This window comes from Chenopodium quinoa, unplaced genomic scaffold (genome assembly GCF_001683475.1).
Source record: "Chenopodium quinoa cultivar QQ74 unplaced genomic scaffold, ASM168347v1, whole genome shotgun sequence".
Lineage (NCBI taxonomy): Eukaryota > Viridiplantae > Streptophyta > Magnoliopsida > Caryophyllales > Amaranthaceae > Chenopodium > Chenopodium quinoa.
The window spans coordinates 1,853,048-1,877,714 of NW_018745410.1; the positions used below are offsets into that span (position 1 = coordinate 1,853,048).

A 24,667-nucleotide genomic window follows, 5' to 3' on the forward strand; every position below is an offset into this window, starting at 1 on the left:
AGCCAAACGCCCAATACCGGTAGAAGGGTCTTGGCTCTTCAGAGTATTTTTAAAGATGGCATTAAATTACTTAATCAGATTTTATATTTATAACCTTCTTTGCCATGTAGTTTGACTGTAACGGTATTATAGTTTTTTAGATATTGAGCCATTGCCTGTTCCATCTATGGTTTGGTTCTTGTGAGATTTTCTTAGACCTATGTAAGGCTTTGGACCTTTGGTTGATTACCATTAACAGAAAGGCCTTTGAATTGACATTTGATGATATGTTAGGTTGTAGTTTTGAGAAAAGATTAACCTAATATTTAATAAATCTTTTTTATTTTTTTCAAATTTTTTTTTTTAAAAAAATCAAATGAACAAAACAAGAATAAAAGTTCGGAAGTGATTTGTTATGGACTTATGGAGATTCTCCATCATAGGTTTAGGGCCATCAATCACTTCCCTTTTTCCCTCGAGGAATTTTTAGTCCATAACACAACAAATTTATTGACACTCACGAAATTTTTGACTTTGTTTGCAGTTCGCTCTATTTTTTTAATTAGTGCTCCATTTTGACTTTATTGTTTTATCTCTCTCTTTAACTGACAAATTGTGATTTCTTCGCCAAAAAGAGGCAATTCGTATAATACAATGGAATATTGAAGTGGTTAGCATCACTTGTAACTGAAATTTTTTTGCACAAATTCAATGAATATCTATCAATATGCTAGACAATTTCGCTCAAAATTGCTGAGTGTTTGTCAAAAATGCCCTTATTATGACTGGTAAAAACTCTTTATCCTTCTTGTTCAAGAAATTGGAAGAAAATTAACAATTTTTCTCAGTCCATCTTGCCTAAAGTAAATTCTACGTTAAGGGCTCCAAATTCGTGTCATTGTACCAATTAAGAACATAGGAAGTAAACGTTATGACCCAAGAGGCCAAGACCTTTGCCTCCACGCCAAGAGTGACTTTCACCTTTCCTCATTTTCTCCATCCACCACCCAATCTACATCGTTTGCATATTGTTTGTATCAATCACTTCATATTCATCATTTACAGTAGTCCTTATCACAAACATGGCTGAATAGGAGAAGCTACTTTACAAATGAGTTGTAAAGAATGGAACCAACGATAACTATATACTACTTGACACGACAGTTTGCACGATTTTGCATATACTACTTGATACGGGAGTTAGCACAAATATAGTTGGAGACGACGTGACTTGATAAGACCTTTGATCATGTGCACCAAAAACAGATAAGACGCCAAAATTGTTTCTAATTAATCATACTAAAAACAATTAATTATAAGAATTTCATTATTAGTCTCTAACTATCCTTCAGAAAAGGTGAAATATTTCAGACATAATACAAAACATCATGGTGATATTATTGGAAGTAACGGATTTGATAAATTTAACAGACCACCAAATTCAATGTCCACTGAAGCATATGGGCTTGACATTGGATAGCTCCACTCTATCGAGTCTTTCTGTGAAAAAAAAATATATATATATATTTTTGAGTTGACACTACAAAATGAAATTATTACATTCCTGTTTATAACTGCAAGTCAACATTGAGCTCTTTTCTCTTTAACCAGTTTTGGATAAAAACTCGGTAACGAAATTTGTAACCAAAAACCAAAAGGGGTGTGAACTGAGTAAACACAGTTCAAACTTTAGCAACTTCTTAGGGATGTAGGACCAGTCAGGCTATCACTACTCTATGACATATGATACGAATATCAATTTCACTTGACATCAAGTCTTATCTCTTACCATCAGCACTAAGATACACGTCCATCTTGTATAGACCAGCTTCTCCTACATCTGATACCTCTACAGAAAAATAGTCATCATACCAAATAGTGCAACAGTTTGTGGCTTCTAAAGATTAGTGCATTATCATTGTGGACGCAATTTGACATACTGATCGGCAGCTTTGGATAACGACTGTATTGATATAGAAAACCCTGGACCCATCTGTGCATGGGAGACACAAACCATCATGGTATAAGAAAAAAAATACAAGTACAAGCAACTTAGCAGCACCAATATATTAAATGGAATATACAATTGCATAAGCGCAAGTAGAGCATAATATCCCATCACTTCACAATAACAAAAGAAAACAAACATGTAGCTTTCTTTTTTAATTTTAAAGGCTGGTGTACTATCTCACAAGGCAAAAGTTTTATTTCCACTAATATAGCTTACTTCGTGCAGCTAAATTGGGTAGCGGATTGATGCATTCATCATGCAAATCCTCCTAAACCCATAGTAATGAATAAACGAGCAACAACCTACAAGCATCAATTAATCAAATTGAAGTTTAAAATTTGTGAAGAATAAGGCATTGGTGCACATCATGTAATCACTGTCCTAGGATTGCCTGAGCACATTCTGTTAGCAAGTTTCATAGTGAACCTAAAATCACCCCCTTACAATTCTTTATGGTTTCAACCTAGAGACTCTTTGATTTGTAATTGTAATCTGACTATTCTCCCACAACCAAGTTGTTCTGCTGCAAGTTGCAACTCATGTGGGTCTTTCTTGAGTTAATAAAGTGTGCTACATTTATTTGCCCACAACTCTCTACAATCTCATCCCAAAAGTTGTTTGGCCACTTAATTAGTAGATTTTAGGTATGAGGTATGGGTTTAGAATGGATAAACCCACACCTAATTTTTTTTTTTAGAAAAATTCTTTTTTTTATCTCATACCTCAAAGCCGCAGGGTATGGGGTTTAGAAACCCAAGGGAGAGGTGGGAATGACTGATACTATACCTTCAGGTATCAAATAAAAGGAAAAAAAAAAAAAAAAAAAAAAAAAAAAAAAAAAAAAACAATCATCCCCAAACAATAACCAGATATACACGGAGTAAGAAACAAGTTCCAACACCATACGTCCATACCAACCTGGTTTCATTCCTGATTCCAAATTCATACTACTCTTTGATCGAAACACCCCCTTAGGAAATTCTACAATCACTAAAATCAATACTCTATTTGTCCCTAAAAATAGTTCCCGTATTCCTTTTTAGGCGTCCCTAAATGATGTTCCCATTTCTTTTTTTACCATTTATAGATGCCACAAAAAGACCAAAATAACCTCACTTTACTTTGTCTTTATTACCTGAAGTAACCCAAATAGCCCTCATTTGCCTCTAAAACTTTGTGCCCCCACTCATATGCATGTACTTAATTTTTTTACATGCACTTACTATTGGTGGTCCACTCAATTTTTAGTACTTTTCTCTTTTTGTGGCACTTTATGTACTTGCTTATCCCTTTTCTTAATTCCTGTGAAACTTGGCATACAGGAACTGAATTTAGGGGCGGAGGGAGTAATTGGTTTCATGGAAACAAACAACCGTGATCAAACCATGAAGTCACCTCACATCCTCATCAGCTCAACCATTTTGACTATTTGTCTAGGTTTACAGATCCTTCAGCTTGGCACAAGTGCCATCAATAAACCAAACCAGTTCATAGAGCTAAGTGCAGTTTTTAGTTTCTTACACTTCTTATCCAATAGAAGATAGATTCCATTGAAAATAATGATGCCATAAGGCATGGCAGAAATATCACAAATGGCCACAAACAGTGGAACCAAGTAAGGATATTGGTTTTGAGAGCTGATATATCTTTCATCTATTTTTCTTTCTTGAGCTAGACATCTTGGTGTTCTGATTTTTGAAGCTTTGAGCTTAAAGGATTTGATTATTATCAAAATAATATCCTTCGACCACAATTTCAAAATGTTTTTTTATCACTGTTTATGATATTAATGTTCTGTTTTTTTTTTTTTTTTTTTTTTTTTGAATAGATATTTCACAAATATTTGGGTTTCTAACAAAAAGGCTAAAAGCCTAAAAGCTATAAATTGTCTTACTCTCTTATATATAAAAAGTCATTCTACCCTACTGTAATACCCTAGCTAAAAATACAAAAAGCATTGCATGGGAATAATCCTAGAATAAAGATCACATGATTTAATGTTTAGACACAAAAAATATGCCTAGGCAATCCTTGGACAATGATCACATGATGTAATGAGCACCAACGTTGCACGCACCTCAATGTGCAACGAAAAAGGTAGATTTGATTCACAATGAATAAGTAATAACTCAAAAACGCATCATCCTTAATTGTAGGTGACATAGGCATATAAGCTAAACCTAAAGTTGCTATAATTAGTCCACATGTCCAACAACTAGAATAAATACTGCTACAAGCATTAGGAAATGAGTTCATTCATCCCCTAGGAAATGTGTGAAACCGCAACTAAAAAAAAAAACTTGTGGGAATTATGGCCCACTATTTCCAACTAAAACAAGAAAACTAAATAAGAGCCCCATCACTAACCATACACTGCTCAAACTTGCACCATGTAAAACCCACCACCTTAAGGGTAAAGGTAAAGTCATTCAGCAACCCAAGACAACTCAAAAATTTTGCTTAGACGCAAACAAATTAAAGGCTATTTAAGGATAAGGGTTATTGGCTTGTCAACTAAAATAGTCTCATAATCTGTAATAAACTAATTTATATGAAATTTTCTTAGTTAGCACCCCCACTTTTATAGCTTAATGGTGGGAGTTCTATAGTTTAAAAAAAAAAGGGTTCATATATGCAATTTTTTATTTTCATAATGTATATACACAAAATTTTCCTAATCTAACAAAAGAAATATATTATTAAATATGTTTAATACGTGTCAAGGATCGTCATTGGTTAACAAGCATTGACCCACAAGGCCACAAAAGTCAAATATTGTAAAGCACGTTGGCAAGAAAAGATTAGAACATTGCCAGAAACATGATCCTCCTAATCCTCGTAGTTCACTTTTATATCAAAAACCTGTTTTAAATTGGGTATGAGGGAGATTGTCATTAGAAAATGACTTGGTAGTTCAAATGTGCATGAGAGAAGTGGAAAAAAATAGTTCAGAGATAGAGAGAGAGAAGGGAACATTGGGTTAACAATAGAGGTGATTAAAGAGAGAAATGTACGACATTTTATTAACGAGTGTTTCCATCTTGCTCAAGTGCTTAGTTGGGAGAGAATCAAGCCACTTGAAAGCTTGAATATCATTTAGTATTTCTGTACTTTTCAAATCAATCAAAACTCAACTTGTTCTTCCCTTCAATTCTGTAATCAATTTCCAGTTTATCACAATACCATAAAATGGAAATGAGCAAGAACAAATTGTAGACTTTTAGTGAAAGAATGTAAGGAGATATAACAATTTGTATGACAAATCTGAAGTCTAAAATATTTACCCCCAACCCCTTTATAAGTGGAGGGCCAGAACAGGCAGTTAAGCATCAAAGCACAGATTAGTCCACAATCATATACCAAGGAACAATCTCTGTAGGAAATGTTACAGTACATATCACTTTAAACTCACCGTGCTACATAGATGGAAAGAGTTCACATAGCCAGCATATTTTGAAGCTGCAAAATACAAGAGCATAAAAGCGTCAATTATGACATGCAAACCTATGGGCTAATCTCCCATTCTGAGTAAACCAATCATTATAATTAAAAGACTTTAGTAGGCATGCAAAAACCCTCAACACGTATGACATTGACACATATCCATCAAATGGCAAACCAACCATACAGAATATAGAAACAACTAGAGATCATAGGCATTCTAAGTAAAACAATCATTATAATTCAAAGAATTTAGTAGTCATGCAAAAACCCTCATCACGTGTGACATTGACCCATATCCATCAAATGACAAACCAACCATACAGAATATAGAAACTAGAGATCGTAGATTAGTAGGCATTCAGATGGCAGATCAATTGGCCAAATTGAACAAAGGTACATATTGGCATATTGCTAGTTTCTACTAATGAAATGCATTTATATGATTGGCCTCTTTGGTGGTTGCACGGGGTTCTTTTTAATGTAAGGTGCTCTACAGGAGACAGTCTTAAGGAACTCATCCTTTCCTATTGTTAAAAAGGTGTCCATCTTCTTTGTCCCCACTCAAAAAACCAGGCTTTGCGACTAATAAGCTTGAGATAGCAATTAGAATACATAATTAGTGAAGGTATGTTCATTTCGCCTGATATAAGTCCATTACAACCTAAAGCCAAACAGCTCCTTTGCCATGGAGATATGAAGCTTTGTCATAATATAAAGAAAAAATACCAGAATTCATGATTATTTATGAAAAGCTTACAGACTTACAGTATACAGATATACACATCTCACTTATTGTGTCTCAAAAGCCTCAAGGCAACATAGAGTCAAGACGCTGTAAACATCTCATCTATTGTATCTCAAAAGCCTCAAGGCAATATAGAGTCAAGATGCTGTGCAGCTTGTATCACAAACTTACTTTAATACACCCGTGTTATGATTAAATAAATCTAAATATATTATCTAATGTTTGTAACAAATTGTAAGATGAAAATTGTTACAGAACAGAGAAAAAATTTGTTTCTACAGAAAACTATAGAGCCACCTCGTCCACTATTATCGAGGGAGCAGAAAATTTTCAGAGACAACCTTGGCAATATTTAAAAAGAACCTAGGAGGCAAGGACAATATCCATCCCTCAGCCCTAGACCAAATCCTAGAAGAAGGAAGAACAACATCAAAGAAAGGAGAGGGTAGAGGTGAGCAGTAATGCAAGTTCAAGAAAATACGGAAAAAGAACAGTATTAAAGAAAGAAGAGAGGAAAAGTAAGTATGAGCACACAAGATAAGCTATACAATGCAAATAAGAAAATCTGGTAACTTACTCTTCTTTAACCCTGCAGGCTTTGCAAGCAAAAGAGCATTCACAAATGCACCAACATTCGCTTGCAAAGCTTCCTCGGGAAAACTCACCTGCACATGACAGGCTCTACAGTAAGAATGTAGTTGCAGTAACAAAATATAAGAATATTGAGGGAGCAAAGGTTTGACATCATACCTTCCCCAACCCCACATGAACAATAGCATCCTTCATTCTGAAATCAAGCAACCCCTGCTTTGCTTCTTGCACTGCCGCAGCAACATTGTTGGTCACAGTACCTTTCTAAAGAATTGACTCTTAGTACATGAGATTCAATCATTAGCTACAAACAATTTTGAAATTGGTGAATGAGATTTACCTTGGCATTTGGTGTTAGGCCACGAAGAATTCTACCTATTTTCTGAAGAAACAAAAACAAAAATAAAAACAATTATTACTAAGATAAATGGTAGTCTTATGATTCGCTCTAGACAAAAGCAAAGTGGCAAACTATCATCTTACCGTCACACGCTGCATCATTGAATGAGTGGCTATACATTTGTCAAAATTGATCTTGCCACCTGCACAGAATCAAAGATGGAGTGTTGGTGGAACATAGCTCAAGCAGAATCCTTTTCAGTAAACAAGAAACAGAAATGGGAAATTTCAAATACAAGAAACTTTATAGACATATTTTTTATAACACATATTTCTAATATCGATATAAGAATATAGGATAAACTGTAACAAGATTACTTTCAAGTACAATCTAGACAATATACTTCAGAGCCTCATTAACTAAATGGACTTTTCCAAATCGTTACACATAGACATTCTTATACCAGAATTTGATATCACAGAGAAAGAGTGCTATACAATATAAGGGGTACTGACTAGTAAGAAGAATCAAACAGAGTAATAGAGCACTGTGCCTCACATTGCTAAAGCACCTAGGGTCTGCCAGGGGTATGAAATCCGCATTACAGCATCATGAAGGTTTGTTTAGCTTACCACAACTTGAGATACTAGGCCACAAAAGCCACAACCATCCCCACTGCCCACAAAAATGGTTTTCCAACCATAATCGCAATCTTAATATCATCCTAGAATTAAAACCATGGGTGTGCCTCTTTATTCACTCTGAATCTTGAGTTACATGAGGTGATGATGCTAGCACCATGAACCAATGTGCACTACTTTTAAAGCTAAGATAAAAGTAGTCTTCCTCTCTCTTTTACTCCTCCACCCCCAAAACCCTAGCCTCAACCCCAATAATCAACATCTTCTGCAGTAACTAATTATTTGGCCATAGTTTTCATGCCAATAATATTCATCTCTCCATCTGTGGCAGTTCTTTTCCCATCTATTGATTAATATCTCAGATTATCTTTATAGAAGATTTTTTTTTATGTCATTACTTATTAATTATTCTAAATGAATTATCTGATGATCGTCTCTTACTAGTATTTGCAATAATTATCAAGATAGATCTCCATCAAAAGAAAGTTATTTGAGATCATTAAACCCCGTTGCAGGTCTCATCACTACACAGAATAACTACAAATGGCACGCAAAAGTAAAATTAGCTTTCTTAAAACAGTGGATTTATTATAAATGTTAGAAATTAAAATAATTACTAGTTCTTATTTCTTCAATAAACTCATCTGCTCCAACAATATCAGCTCCTGCAGCTCTTGCTTCCTCAGCTGCAGCTCCATCAGCAAAAACAGCAACTTTGACAATCTAAAAGAAAAAAGAAATCTTAGGACCAAATTCCAACGAGAGTTTTAAAAAAATGGAAATAAAAATAAAAAGGTCTCGTGCTTTTCATTATAAGAGTACCTTGCCAGTACCATGAGGCAGCACGACAGCTCCACTAACACCCTACATTTCAGTGTGATACAGCATTAGCACCAACCACAATAGCATAGCACGCACCCAAAATTAAGCACCAGCATAACATTTCCAGGGAAACTATACATTAAACATTTTGACCAAAAAGAAAAATGTCTGGAATCTAAATACAAAAAACTGTGCCGTATTGATCAAAAAAAAAATCTATCCTATGGATTCCTATCTAGAACACAAAGAAATCTCACAATACCAAATCACTTCGGCGTCGATCAATGCCCAAATTTACATGTGCTTCCAGAGTTTCATCAAAGTTTCTCTTAGCATTAGCCTGAAACAAATTATGAAAGTTACTACAGATACTGATCGCTAATTTTTTATTAAAAGAAACAACGAAGCAGGAAATATCACAGATCAACGAAAACTAGGTGAAGAATAATAGCAACATCAACCGTTAAAAGCACCAAGTCCCCAGGAAAAGGCTAGCATAGTAGTAGTTACAATATATAGCTATTGACAACAATCAAAGGTTATCCAAGAAAATTTTTATTCAACCACTCAATAGGATATTGCGAAATAAACTATACTCAAACTCAATAATATTTAACTAGGAGGCATCTGCTAATTTTAGCAATGAGTAACCACCTAGTCATATGATCATATGTCAGGCTTTAGCAAACACGATCACCATGGAATTTGCATCAAAACCTACATGATAGTTAGACCACCTACCAAACAATGAATGTCAATGTGCTTCTAAGAAGCTCACAGGAACCTTGACAAACATACTTCACAATGGGTGTATTCTATTCGGCTAATATACTTCAGTAAATCAAATTTCAGTACAGCTTACTATTCCACCAACTTGAAATTAAATTATATTTAGCAAAACAAATTACTAGAGTGGCTTGAGCAGATAGCCTCCACTGGCAAGAAATCATGTTTACAGGCTACACTAACTCAGCAACCACGGAAAGCAACAGCGAATGAGCAATAGGGAGGCCGCAACTAATTACAGAGGCAATCAACTTACAGTCAATTAGGTTATATGACCATCATTCCACCAAATTAATCAACAAAACTAAATCATATTTCAACATCCAATTAGTTCAGTCCTTAATATATCTTTTCATACATTTAATTAATATTCATACAATTAACATTCATAAACAATGCCGAAAGATTTCAATTGAAATTCCGATTATCACATTCCAAGATAAAAAAAAGCAGAAATCTAACCTTACTAAAAAAAATCAAGTGACTAATAATTTTTTTTCATAAATTCACAAAAATAATGAATGTAAAGATGAAATGTAGCAAACCTTGACTTGACGAATAGCTTCCTGAAGATCAAAAACCTTTCTCTCACCATCCTTCTTCTCCACCTTAATCAAAGTAGGAAAAGGAACCTCTTTCTCTTCTTCAACAACCCTAAAAACTCTCCGAACAGCTCGATTATTCGCTTCAATCGTTTTCGACTCCGTCTGCAGCTCCACTGTCTCCTCCTCCACTGCAACACGATCCTCCGGAAGCGGCGCAACTCTCTTCGAATACGAAACCGGTGTTATTGTCATCGGCGAATCCTTCAAATACCGAAAATCTTCTCGCGTCAAATCTCTCACTGAAAATGTGTCTTCCGACAAATTTGCCGGCGCATTTTCCGGCGGAGTTTCATCGGCGGGTTTAGGTTTTGGTGCGTAGGAGACTGGTTGGATTGGCGGAGGTTGTGGAGAGTTGTCGGAGCAGAAATAGCGGCGGTGGTGGAGGAAGAGGGAGGAGAGTTGGGAACGAGGGATTCGGCGAGTGTGAGTGAGGAAGTGTTCTAGGGCTGCGGCCGCCATTGATGGTGGTTGAAGGTGATAATGAGGTTTCGTAGTGCCGGGAAGTGTGAGAGCGAGGGGTTAACGTAGGGGTTTTAGCAAATAGCAACACACTTATTTTTTTTTTAAATCTTTTTGTGAAAGTCAAAACCGGTGAAATGAAGCTTTCATTATTTTTTTTTTCTTTTTTTTTTGTCAAAAACCACTCATTAAAAACACATATTTTGTGAAAAATCACCCACAATAAAAAAAAATATTGTAAACAGCACTTAAACTAAAAAAAAAAAAAATTGTAAAAAGTCATCCACTACCTAAATCAGGTCATTGACCGTCCTCCCCCGATGTTGACCACACTCCCCACCTCTAAAAAAACCCCTATAATTCAAATTTTGGTCGCCCCTCCCCCTTGAAAACCCCTAACATTCACTCCCCTTTGAAAACCCCTAAAATCACGAGGAATGATGGACCGCTACCCCGTATAAGCTACCTCGCCCGATACCAAGTGACGTCAGATTTTTTTTAAGGTAAATAACAGTACTTAATGACTCAATAACAGTATTTGATAACTTAATAACAATATCTTAATTTAAAATAACAGTATTTGATAAATTAATAACAATACCTTAATTTTAAAAAAACAGTTTTTAATAATACGCTGATTTTTACTATAATTCGATCTGATAACTACTTTAATGACTTTTATTGGTACTAGTTATCACTACTCTACTACTTATACATCGAAATGAATTACTTTAACAATTTAACAGCCCACCATGCTTCGCAATTATAATTATTTAACTAGAGAGTTTTGACCAATACCTGAACGACAATGGAACCTTCGGCGTTCTGAGCTTTCAGCTTTACCAAGGTAGCTAACCCCAACTTATCTTCCTTAGATCAGGCTCAGCACAGATCTAATTCGTTTCCTACCTTAGACCGTAATCTCTAATTAGACAATCTTTACTGTGTTTATGATGGAACTTCTTAAACAGAAAGATAACTCATTTAATATATAAGGTTCAAGGGGATAACGTTCCCTTCTTAAACGAAACTTTTATTTAATTTGAAAAGATTACAACACTCATATATTCACTAGTAGAAAAACAGAAAAAGGCACCGGTTTTTACCCCATGTATGCCACCGGTTTAAACCGGTGACAATGTGGGGGTGCCAATACCTCCCAAATTTGTCACCGGTTAACCGGTGCCTTATATAATTTTGGCCACCGATTTATCGGTGCCAATAATAAAAACCCGCACATTTTTTTTTTGTGGCAGACACTTTTGGCACCGGTTAACCGGCGCCATTTAACTATATTTTGTTTTCCTGTTTTCTTGCAATAATATTATAAAAAAAGCCCTGTAATTCCATAATAACTTGTTTTTAGGCCTGTAATTCCAGCAATAATATTAACAAATTAAAAATAATTAATAATATTATTATTATAATTACCTATAATAATAATATTATTAAATATTATAATAAAATACAAATAATATTAAAAACAATAATTCATATATAGATATAAATATTCCCAAATGCAATACAATAAAAAAAAGTGTTATACATATATACAAAGGATAGTAAGTAATTAATAAATAATAATATAGTTAAAAAGTTAACAAAATATAAATTCGCAATAAAAGTGACATTTACATGTTAAAGGTGATAAAAGACGTCAACATGTCACGAACTTCATTAAGTTTCTTGATTGTCAACGAACCATCCTTTTGTACCTTGCAAAACTTGAAATACAGAAAAATTATATTAGAATTAATTAAATAGGCTAAACAATATGTATTTTATCAAAAATGGCCTACATGACTTCTACTATGCCCATTTTCTACATTTCTTATCAAACAAGGGCAGTGCTACGTGCGCGTTGCGCGCAAGGCAATTTGGTGTTGCAAGTGTGTTAGTCCGGAAGTATTAATTAGTGAATTTACATGTTGATAAATTGAATTGTATTAAAAATGTTTTTTTTACCCCATTGCAAACTATTGCGTCAAACTTAACTATTGGTTCTAAATTCTCATTAGTCTATAAAAGATAATATAGTCAAGTGAGATCTTATTGGATTTGTCTCATTGTTAATTTTATTAATATTAAGTTTTTATAATTTTTACGCATATAGATTTTGAGTTATATACATCATAAGACACGTATTAGAGATCGTGAAAAGTCAAATGAGAAAAAAAAAAATAGGGACAGAGGGTGTAAAATACATTGCTTTCATGTAGGTGTCTTGTATGTCCTGGTGTTGTGAAGATCTGCGGTGTCCTGGAGTAAAATGTAGTGCAAGTAAAATGTATTGCTTTCAATTTCATATAGATGTCCGGTAGAATTCTGATGTTGTTATTATTAGGGTCGCATGCGATAATTCTGTTGTATTCCGTGAAATATGTCAATATTGCCCCTAACTATTTTGATGAAAGTACATTCAAACCCCTCGATAAACAATGATCATTTCTCACTGTTACAAACATGAATTTGCTCCTTAATATTGTTTACAATAAATAGTCAAGTAAGCCAACTTAGCTAATAACCTTTTTCCTCAAATAAAAAAAATAAAAAATAAAAAAATATCATTTAAGAATGTGGTGTGAGAAATCAAATTGAACTCATATAATTTGTATGTAACTAAGCCAACAACATGACATCAGGTGAGCTGTAGCAGAAAAGAGATCATGAGCTTACCCAACATCATAATCTTGTTCCATAAGGGCATGTAGCTCATCAGCCTATAAAAAAAGGTAAAAATCAAATCAAATGGACTAAGTAAAGAGCTTCAACAAGTCTATTTAACACAGTGAAACACAACTCACAACATCCTTGTCAATCTCCTCCTCGTCCTCTGGGACATCATAGGGGCTAAAGAAATTGAAAAAGCTATCACCAGCATCGGTTTTTGTAATGGGCTTGGAATTCTTAGAACCCTTCTTTGGCTTCTTCTTCAAAATCTTCTGGGTCAAGCATTTTCCTAGGCACCACTCTATCACCGTCCTAAATATATCAATTGCCATCAGTAATCTTTAAGTAAAGATAACAAATTTCATTGAAAGCATTGGACAAAGCTAAGCAAGGAAGCTACATATCCGATGGCTTTCTCCAAAATAGGTTCATCTTCATCAATCATGTAGTATGTCTTTGTCAAAACAGAATTTGTAAAAAAAGGATTAGGATCAAAGAAAAATTCAAGCTTGAATCCCTTTGAGGCTTCACCCTTTTGAGCATCATCCTTGGGCAATTCAACCCTAGACCATTTTATATCTTTAAGATATTTGAGAGCCTCTTCATCACGCTCCTCGATCTAGTCATATAGAAAAAGGAATAAGTAAAAGCAATAAAAGTAGAGAACAAGTAGTAAATAAAGCTGACATCATAAGATACTAACCGATTCAGCCAACACTTCATTAGTCTTCATTGCAATGACCAGAAATTAGGCACTCCTTTCTCTGAATTAAACAAGAAACAAAACATGAAACATTTCCAACATTAAACAAGAAGCAAAGCATGAAACATTTCTAACTTCAAATACATACATAATAGTGAATTTCAATTAAGTACCTTCAGCAGCTTTATCAGCTTCTTCTGTTGCCGGTTCACTAACAACTCCTTCAACTTTAACAACACCATTAACAATTTCATATCTCTGCAAAAGTACACCAATGTTGATTAAGGTACTTAACAATTGGTCTTTAAATGATGATGTCAAATCAAGCAAATTAAGTTTTCCTAACATTCAATAAATATAGCTTTCAAAACTCAATAGCTCCAAAAGGTAATGGCGCACAAAAATTATTTGGGCATCCATAGTTCTGATCTCCACATTGTGGTTAAATATGCATAATTGATACAAAAACACTACTTCATGAGGATACAAGAACTTATTGAACATCACGTTCATAAATATTCTTATAAGAAAGTAGTTAATGATACTTTCAGCAGTAGTAATTTTAAGACTATAGAGTAAATTTAGATAAGGAAATAGCATAATTAGCATACCTTGGTGTAGAGTGGTTGATATAATTACTGGTATTTATCTTCAAGTGCTCTTCTCTCATCGAAGAACTTTGCCTCAAGTTCATCATGTTCTATATTAACTGATTACCTAGTTGAAGAACAAACTCAGGTGAAAAGAAAATAACAAAACCCATAGGATGTTGAGAAGCCTAACAATCAGAAGTTGAAGAATATAAAATGAAATCTATATTTAATCTGAATAAGATAACAAGGATTTAAAAAGTATCATAAAAAAATCTCAGAATGCCCAAATCATTGAGGCTATAAAAATGGGCAACGAAAAAAGACCTAAATATCAAAAGCATACACAGAACCAGAAATTGCACTTCAAATTCACTTCGTAACATTCAAAGCTTTAATAATTCAAAATACAGAAAATTCCCCCTGCTGCCGCCACCTGCTGGCTGCTGCCGCCGCCCGCCTCCCGCCGGTGGCGACCCACCGGAGACCCACCAGCCCAGCCACCGCCGTGGCCTTCCTTCCCTCCTCCTTTGTTTTATTTTTTTTTTTAGTTTTGCTTAGAATTGATTTAATTGTTTTGGGGTTTTGATTTTGTAGTATAAAGATTATATTTTTAGTATCAAAATCATGTTTTTGATAGCTTAAACCTATAATTTCAGATTTTAATTGTGTTATATATTTTCAGATTTTATAATTTATAAACCTAGGGTTTTAATTTAATCAAATTGGGATTTTAGGGTTCTTATGACTAATTAAATTGGGGCTTTTGTTCCTATTGGATTTCTATTGATTAATTAAGCATAAAGACATGTTTTTAATGAAGTTTTAAGAACTTTTAATCAAATTTATATTGCTGGAAATTTGGTTAAGTATTAATTTATTGTTGTTGCTTGTTTTCTAGGAGGTGATTATTTCTTAGGAGACTTTTAAGTGATTAAAAGTGGCACGAAGGATTGTTTATACAAGGTACGTACATGTCTACTTCGTTGTAAGTAGTATCATGTTTAGGTACTAAAGAAAAGAACTTAGTTTCATGATTAGAGAACACTTGGATGAAAATTGTTTGATTATACATTTAATTAATTCATGTGCTTATGTTTATGAGACATGTTTTGGTGAAATGATTATGTTTGTATGGAATTATGGATGCAAGCATGTTGAATTATATTGGATTAATTATTTGTATGGAATGTTGATACAAGCATATTTTTATTGGATTGGTTTGTTAACCAAATTTGGATTATTAAAGGATTGGAATTGAATGGTTTAAGTGGAATGAATTTATTAATTATTCCACAAGGTTATTATTATTTTATTTATTACTCGAGCATGACTTGTTAGTATGTTGAGTAAAAGTGGATTAAGCCGAAATGGCTAGGTGGGTTGACTATGTTCAACAATTTGGATAATTTGGAAGTTTAATGAAATTAAAGGTCAATTTGTGATGTGATCATCATTGTCCTAAATAAGATTAAAAGTAAATTGATGTATGATTTTTATGTATGGTCTATTGGATTGAGTCGGCTATTAATTAAATTTGTAATCACGTAAAGTGAAACATGGATGAGCAATAAAACTCTGGAAAGCGTGTACTTCTGGAGTATTGACAATTATGGGTTGGGGTACATGGTGGTAGCCCGTGGCTTTCCGAGGCTTGTTTGATCAACATGTCCTCTTTTCTTTTGGTATTTACATTTTATTTTATAATGAAAGTTAGATGGGATCCTAGACTAACTTTGTGAGAACGGAGTCGCGCCCATTCTTGCATCGCGCTAAACTTTTATTTTAAATGGTCATTTGGGACCAAAATGATTTGGTGGATTGGACAACCTCGTCTATTGCTTACTCCAAACTAAATATAGAGTCAAGTGTTTGGAATTAGTTAGTAAGTATGTTGAGTCAATTGAATTGTTTAAGTGTGGAGTCTTGATTAATGAATTCACGTTATATGTTTATTTGCTTTAATTGGTTGAGCATGCTAGGTTTGGTACGTTGTAGCTTGTATGTACTCAGCTTTGCTGATTGCGTGCTTTTGTGTGTTTTCTTTTGGTCATGGCCTTCGCCTTTCAATGACCCTGTGATGATCCAATTATTACACTTGTATTATTGGGGAGCAGTATTGCACAAGTTAGCTTGATGATGTGAAGTTCGGGGATTTGACATACGCATTGTCAAGGGGTTGGTGTGATTGAGAGTATTCGTTCTTTGTGTTAAACTTATTTATGTTTTACTATTCTAATTATGTTTTGGGATTTTGATTATTGGTTTTTAAATAAGGGTCTTTATGGTTCCAATTTGTAAGCTTTGACTTATTGGTTTTCTAAATTATATTATTTTAATATTTAAGTTGGATTTCCGCTGCAATACTTTGATAAAGTTTTAACGTTTTAACACGTGGCGGTAACATGCCAATGGTTCTCCTCTATTTTTATTTAAAGTAAGTGGTTTGGAAAAGGGAGAATTATTGGGGTGTTACATAAGGGGAACAAGTGAAACTTTTTAAGGGTTGAGGATGAACTATTTCTTTCTTATAACATGTAAATGTTGGCTATTATTAGGTGTCTAAGGCTTGAAATCACATCAATAGAGCATTTTATTAAGTTTTAAGATGCATTTTACTCAAAATGGCCCAAATATGGCCTATATATCTTCTACGTTGTCCATTTCCTACATTTCTTATCAAATGAACTATTTCTTTCTCATAACATGTCAATATTACCTAGTATTAGGTGTCTAAGGCTTAAAATTGAATCAAAAGAGCATTTTACCCAAAATTACCCTAATATAGCATACATGCATGACTTCTATTTAACCCATTTTCTACATTTCTTATGAAATGATCTATTTTTCTCTCATAACATGTCAATATTATCTAATTTTAAGTGTATAAGGTTAGAAATCACATCAAAAGAGCAAATTAACAAAAAAAATGGCCCAAATATGGCCTATATGACTTCTATTTAGCCCATTTTCTACCTTTCTTATCAAATGAACTATTTATTTCTCATAACATGTCAATGTTATCTACTTTTAGATGTCTAAGGCTTGAAATCATATCAAAAGAGCATTTCATTAAGTTTTAGGACTTACCTCATCAAGCTGTTGATTGTCCGTACAATGAGTCACTATGTCAAGCATGAATCTCATCACATACAAAGCACAATTGTAATACCCAAATATTTTATGATCTTATAAAATATATTTTATAGAAAAAATAGTTTATTTTTTATTTATTAAATAACTTTGTCAATCTCATATTTTTATTTTAGAGTTTGGAAAGTTTTTAAACCCTATTTTATTTAAACATGACTTTTATTTTTATCTATATTAACTGTTAAAAACCCTAAAAGTTTTATATTTCGTATATAAATTATTCAATATTTAGTGCAGCCGTGGTTTATATTAAAAGTTTTATCTTTGCAAATTACCTCCACAGACCTCTTTGTTTCACGCATAACACCTTAATTCGTGGGGATTCAAGTTCCTTTGATGACGTTGACTTCGTTAGTTCATTATGTATGCAAGTGCATTATCAAATTAAAAGTTGAAAAGCATTATATGTGCAGAATGTTGTTTGTGCGTGACATTAAATTCATTGATAAACCTTGGAGTATTATTTTCCAAAGGTAATCACACTATTGATCTTTTGGAGTTTCTTGATTATAATGTGATTGTATTAAATTATTAGAATTGTTTGGTTATAATATGTTATTGATTGTACTCTATATTATTATATGAGTAAATTTTAAAATTGTAACTCGTGTGATCAAGTTTGTATATGTATATGATCGACTATTGATATTCTATGATTTGATTGGATATGAATATCGTATTACTTTTATTGTTTATGATTGATTAATTCTAGGGTTTTTAATGTTGTTTATAAGGGATTAGGGAGTATTGTTTTTATCAAGGTTTTAGGGTTATTAGTGCATAGTATTATTTTGGGTTGAGAATTGATTACATTTGGGTTACTAGTATGATTGCCCTATAAGAGTTGAGATATACTATGATTGAATCGAGTTCGAAGTATTATATTATTTGGGAATCCGTGACATTGTTGAGATATTATTTATTATCAAGTGAAAGATTATTTGATCGAGTATGAGATCAAAAGGTTGAACATATTATTTTGTTATATTGGTTTGATGCTCGACGTTATAGACCTTAGTCCTTGGCATATTGGTAATGAGATAATGATCATGAGTTAAGAATGAGGTACAATCTTTATTATTTATTTTTCTATAGTCCCTTACAGTGGGAATTGGCCCGTATGTGGTCTGATTCAAGGTGTTTTCTAGTTATTGAGAGTATTAAAGTTTTTATACTTGTTTGTTTATTTATACGAATTACTCATGTTCAAGGCTCGGTATAGAGCAAAGAGCATGGCACACTTATTGGGTATGAGTTAATTGAGTGAAGGATTGTATTTTATTCGAGGTTGGACATAGTATAAAGTTTTTAACCCTTGAGGTGTATATGTGTAGTGTAGTTTTGAACTACATTGTTTAAATGAGCTAGTAATACTAATTATTATATTATTCTTTGTATTCTGATATGTGGTGATTACTCAGCTTTTGCTGACGTGTGTACTGTGTTGCTGTGCTATTTGTATTTGAGGCCATGTCTTTTTCTTATGGTGACCCTGCGACGATCTATTTTGTAATTTGTCCTTAATTATGAGCAGTCAAGTTTGTCTAAATAGGTTGATCAAGTGGTCGTAGCTAAAGGAGCTCAAGTGTTTCGATTAGTCTGTTTTAACAAGTTTGTAAAGTTGTATAAATAGCTCACCTAGATTTATTGAGTTGTATAGTTGGGATTTTATAAGCCTTAACACTTGACAGGTTGTCAAGTGTGGCAGTAATACCTCCGATTTAGGTGTATGCTTCCGCAATTTTATTTAAAGGTTGTTTAATTTTCCTTTAATTCTTGTTTATTATTAGTTAGTAAATCGGGGGTATTACAACAATCAAGTCCATTTTCTTGTTGTGCGCACTAGCATATGACGAACAAATCACATCAGTGAAACATGCAAAGCAAATCAGCAAATATTTACTAACATAGATTTTTAAGATAATCACAATATCGTTTAAATTACCATCGGTGACTTCCATGTTGGACCTTGAGGAGCACGACAATGTAACTTCTTCATAACACTGTAGTAAAGTACATTTAAATTTGATTAGTCGTCTGACTACTAAATTAATTAGCAATAATCATCACTAGGTAGCTATATATATTTACTTTTGCAGTATAGACTTCACGAGCCACTTCTCTGTTGATCGAGCTGAATCAAGGTGATAGATTGTGTTATTGGAATTACAAATCACCATGAGGCTCCAATGCTCCCTACATAAGTTCACAATAAACAAACAAATTAATATTTAGGAGTCAACATATAATGAGGCCAAACAATTGAATTTGACATGGTTAGACATACTCTCTATAACATGGGGCGAAATGAACTTGTCTCCCGCCCGCACTGATTCCCTGATACTCTGTTCAACATAATACAACACGTCACGGGGGTTGCCTATGATTCTAGGAGTGGATAACTGCTCGGGGGCATAACAACCCAACTTTACAAAGAGAATCAGTTTCAGTTAAGTGCTCCTGTAGTGCTCTGCGTGCATGAACATTGAATAATTAATCAAAAGAAGGATAATCACCACAAATTTGAATAACTTGAAAAAAGTGTAGATTATGTGGGCATTGAAGTACCTCATGAATGTTTGAATGAGGGAAATGTTAAGCTTTGCACCACGTAGAAATTCCTTCACATCTTCTTTGCTAATCCATGCAACTGCATCCTCATCATAGTGGAACATTGCCTTAGGAAGTGCAACTTTCATGGGATCGACCAAATGACAAGCACGGTTGTGAAGAAAGGTCAAATCAGCAAAGAGCGATTAAAGAACAATGTCTTTAACAAGTGGAGTAGGTTGCATGGGTGAACCTCTCGAAGAGTGAACCTTCGACACTTGTTCACTCTTGGACTGTTGTTCACTCAGCTTCTTGTTAGGTTGATCAATGCTTTTAGGCTTCATTACCCTCCTTCTCTTTGAAGTTTGGCTTCTATAAAATTTGAAACTTCAACGACCGAGTGAGTTAAGAAAAAAAAATAATAGCTCAAAATAATCCCAAAAAAAAGTGCAGCTTCCGCCAAGGCTAGAACAGCCGAGGGAGCCGCCGTCGAGGCCGGAATAACCCAGGCAGCCGCCGCCGAGGCCGCAGCAGCCCTGGCAGCCGCCTGCCGGGGCTGCTGCAGCCTAGGAAGCCGCTGTCGGGAATGCTGCAGCCTAGGCAGGCAGCTGCTGTCGAGGCCGGAGCAGCCTAGGGAGCGGCAGCCGAGACCGGAGCAGCCTAGGTAGCGGCAATCGGGGCTGCCGCAACCTCGGCATCGGAGATGTGGGCCGAGGAGTCGTGCTATTTCGGTGATTTTATTTTTAGAGGTGTAGTTAGAGAGTGCCTAACGCTTATTTAACACTAAAAAAATGAAAATAAATAAATTACCTCGTTGATCAACCTCACCCACGCACGTGGCCAATCAACGAAGCTACATTGAGTTTGCTAAAGCTTTGTTATCTCAGCCTCCTCTATCGATACGGGTAGTGGGATAACTTCGAACCCCGCAATCACCGAAGTGATCCCAACCGAGTAATGATGTGGCCCCGCCGTATCACCGGTTGTTGCTTGTGCACTACCATACGCCACGAAATTCAATTCTCCCCTATTTGCAAGCCCCGGGGCTAGAAGTGCACACCGAGTGTCTTCCTACACTTGTAAAAAAAGAAGTTATCAAAATAGATCTTTTCCTACACCATTGATAATATAACGAAATTCATTACGCTAGAACCAAACAAATCACCTGTAAATCTGGATATTCATGCGGTGTTGGGTTATCAAGCTCCCTCGAGTCCGCAAGTGTAGGAGTAGCAACCTGCAATAGTTCATCAATCATGCCACCTCAAATCTCACGTAACTCAATATTTTAAAACTTTGAATACAATTGAAACTACCTCATGCAGCATATCTTCTCCATGTATCTCATCTCCTCCATGTCTATCACCTTCTCCTTGTCCTTGTGAGTGACTACATGAGTCGACCAGTGTATTCGCGGGGAACGACAAACTCGATAAGTTCATCTACTTCCCCCAAGCATTGAATTCACCTACTAACTCGTTGCGTACTTGTTCCTTAATTGATGCCACCTTGGCATCCAACTCATTCGGTGAGTTAACACTTGCTCGAGGTCGACCCGATTTTGTTTATTCTAGACCCATCACCTTTTTCCATCCTAGCAATGACCCTCCCAAACCTACTACTCGTCCTGGATGGTATGACTTTCCCAAAGCCAAGGTGAAAGGGTCATTCTCCACACTTGGGACCAATTTACCCTCTACTAGTTCTTTAGTGTAGGAAAAAGGATGTCAATAATACAGTTAATGCTTTGTATAGTGATTTTGATGCAAAAGCTTCTTAAAATTCAACAGTTCATAGGTAACTTACAAGTTTATCTGCCCTTTTTTGGTTTCCGAAGCCTTGATGACCCTTTTCCGGTTTCTTTATCAAACGTATGGAGAGAACAAAAGAAATCACCGGCACGACTCACCAAATTAGTGATTGTGGAACTATAGGGTTCTTTCGATGGCACTAGAAGCGATTTAGGGTATAAACCCTTTTCGATCCACTCATGTCTCTTTTCAGCAAATGTCTTAGCCCCCATACGATGGGTGTACTCCTTCTGCAATGCATTTTTTGTATTTTGCTCTCGAAGTTCCTACATAAAAACAAATGTTAGTATCAGTACTACAAAAAGAGACAAGCTATCATTCAATTGACATCAGATTTACCCAAACTTACAATGGCTTTCTTTGTACTTCTTTGAATAACGAAATTTTCCCATTTTGACACGCTCGACCATTTTTGCCACGGGAGAAGATCATCCTCAACAACTTTCTTCTTCTTTGATTTCTTCTTCTTATAGATCCATCCATTAGTTAAGGTGGTCTTAAAGCCTCTGAATCTTTCCGCTAATAAAGATTCAAACACCCTTCTCTTCTCGACATCATTAGGAATAGAAAATAGCTTCTGCAAGCACAAATACAAACCTATTATTAGTTTCCATTTACAAACAATCGTAAGGTGAAGGTTTCTTAAATTGTCTAAATGTGCCAACAAAACACTTACCCTTGTATCATCCCAAAAGGTTTGAATCAAACCCGAAGGTACTTGCTGCATTACAAGTGTAATGGGGCTTTAGCGCGAACACATTCCAACATGATTAGCATATTGTCGATGCCATTTGCTCGCGGGTTGGCCGTTGTTGTCATACTTTACGACCTTGGGACCGGTAGGTTTCTTAAAACTTGTCGTCGGACCCCTAACCTTTTTCTGAGCTGGTGCCTCTACCCCCCATCACCTGTGTTGTTTTGATCCTGTCCTTGGCCATGAGTTTCAGGAGTCGGGTTCTCACCAACAATCTCACATGCTGTATTTTCAATAGGCGGCGCATGTTAAGTTGAAATTTCCAATTCTTCAAGCCTACGCTCAAACTCATCTTGAGCCTGATCCTCTGGCTCACCCAAATCAACCTTCTTGTTCACATCATAAGGCTCATCCTCGTCCTCGTCCTCATAGTCATCATCCTCAATGTCCTCTACTCAATGAAGTAGGGCTGTGCAAAAATTGGTCCAGATCGTATTTTGGACCTGAACCGGACTGGACCTGGATTAGTCCGGACCGGACCTGCTGATTCCGGGCCGGTCTTCGGTCCAAGGAAAAAGTGGATTTTGGGTTTCAGGTCCGGTCCAGTCTAAACCCGGAATAATCAGGTCTGGACCTGAAACCCGGATTTTAACAAAAAAAAAAAAAAATTTAATTATTAAATTTTTTTGGGGAATTTTCTCACTTACTGACTTACCCATTTCCCTAACCCTAGCATTTTCAAACTCAAACAAATTCTCTCCACTCTCAACGCAGTCACACCCTCACACTGTCACACATACTCCATTTTTTCCAGCAACTTTGAGCATCTCCAATTCACCGTGTGCCGCCGCTTTTACATCGGAACTTTGAAAGGCGAGTTAAAGGTATATATTGAATTGCTGAACTTTCAATCTCCTTTTTTGACATCTAATGTGTTCAATTACTTACTGCATTGCAATTTTACAAGTTAAATATACAAAGTACCTATTAAACGACTCATTAATGGTGAATTCAAAGAAGAAATACATGGATTTTTCATTATTAAGGCTCGAATTATTTTTGTTTGCTGCTAATACTTCAATTGGTTAAGTAAATAATACAAATCATCATATAATTATCATCTTTGCATAAAATATAGTAGATCTTACTATCTAAGAAGATAATTATATAATAAGCTTTGTTATTTCTACAAAATGCATAGAGATATTCACCAGACTACTAAAGCACTAACGTTGCTCTTTAATTTATATGATTACTAATAGTTGGTTCTATTTTATATTGTACAGATTTTTGACATTGTAAGGTGTAAGTCAGTAACAACAGATTCATCTTCGTGCAATGTAAGATTTATGTATGATTTGGTCTTGTAATTATTTTTAAAATTAAATTTGGTGGTAAGTTGGTAACAAATTTCTGTTTGTTAAATATTATTTAGATGGAGAGCTCTCAATCCAAAATTTTACAAAGTTTAATGGATGCGGTTAGTAGGACAGATATTGAAGAGTTGCGCAAGTCTTTACCTCCGAACAAGAAGTTAACAGAGGGACGTCAATATTTGGTTAGAAAGAGAAAGAGGAAAGCACCTTATTGGGAGTACTACATCGAATATGTAGACGATGGAAAACTCCGGGTAGAATGTAAGTTTTGTCTTGCTAATTTTGCTGCTGATGGTAATCTGAATGGCTCAAAAAATATTAAGAATCATTCTGAAAAATGTCTTGTTAACCCAGTAAATAAAAAAAAGGGTAAAGGAACACAAGCTGAATTATTTTTTGGGCAAGGGGAAGGGGATAAGGATAATGAGGAAGGTGAAACAAAACTAAAATATGGAAGTGGAACTGTGAGCTTGAAGGAAGTTAGAGATGCCTTAACCTATATGATTATTGTTGATGAGCTTCCTTTTAGATTTGTAGAGAAAGCTGGTTTTAAATATTTGATGGGTGTTGCTTGTCCTAGATTTAATATTCCATCTCGTACAACAATTGCTCGTGATTGTCTTCAACTTTATCATAATGAAAAGACAAAATTGAAAGCCATGTTACAAAATTCTCAAACTATTTGTGTGACAACTGA

The 24,667-nt window shown here is 34.9% G+C and overlaps 1 protein-coding gene and 1 pseudogene across 1 annotated transcript; both read right to left on the reverse strand.

Annotated features, from left to right (window-relative positions):
* Positions 1-1,426: 1,426 nt before the first annotated feature.
* On the reverse strand, positions 1,427-10,902 carry LOC110713121 (50S ribosomal protein L1-like). The gene is made up of 10 exons (XM_021891586.1): positions 9,905-10,902; positions 8,836-8,913; positions 8,574-8,615; positions 8,369-8,474; positions 7,254-7,312; positions 7,111-7,152; positions 6,930-7,034; positions 6,757-6,844; positions 5,403-5,449; positions 1,427-1,972 (listed from the first exon to the last, which is right to left on the reverse strand). The coding sequence occupies exons 1-10, from the start codon at positions 10,421-10,423 to the stop codon at positions 1,895-1,897; spliced, it is 1,164 nt and encodes a 387-aa protein (XP_021747278.1). The 5' UTR covers positions 10,424-10,902; the 3' UTR covers positions 1,427-1,894.
* Positions 10,903-12,036: 1,134 nt separating this feature from the next.
* Positions 12,037-22,627, reverse strand: LOC110713189 (annotated as a pseudogene).
* Positions 22,628-24,667: the final 2,040 nt, after the last annotated feature.

Excerpts from the sequence above, each read along its gene's own strand:
- LOC110713121 (XM_021891586.1), bottom strand. The coding sequence starts at position 10,423 with ATGGCGGCCGCAGCCCTAGAACACTTCCTCACTCACACTCGCCGAATC. Across the intron at positions 8,475-8,573 it reads TGCCTCATGGTACTGGCAAG|ATTGTCAAAGTTGCTGTTTT; the intron begins GTACTCTTATAA and ends TTTTTCTTTTAG. Across the intron at positions 7,313-8,368 it reads TATTGAAGAAATAAGAACTA|GTGGCAAGATCAATTTTGAC; the intron begins GTAATTATTTTA and ends GATTCTGTGCAG.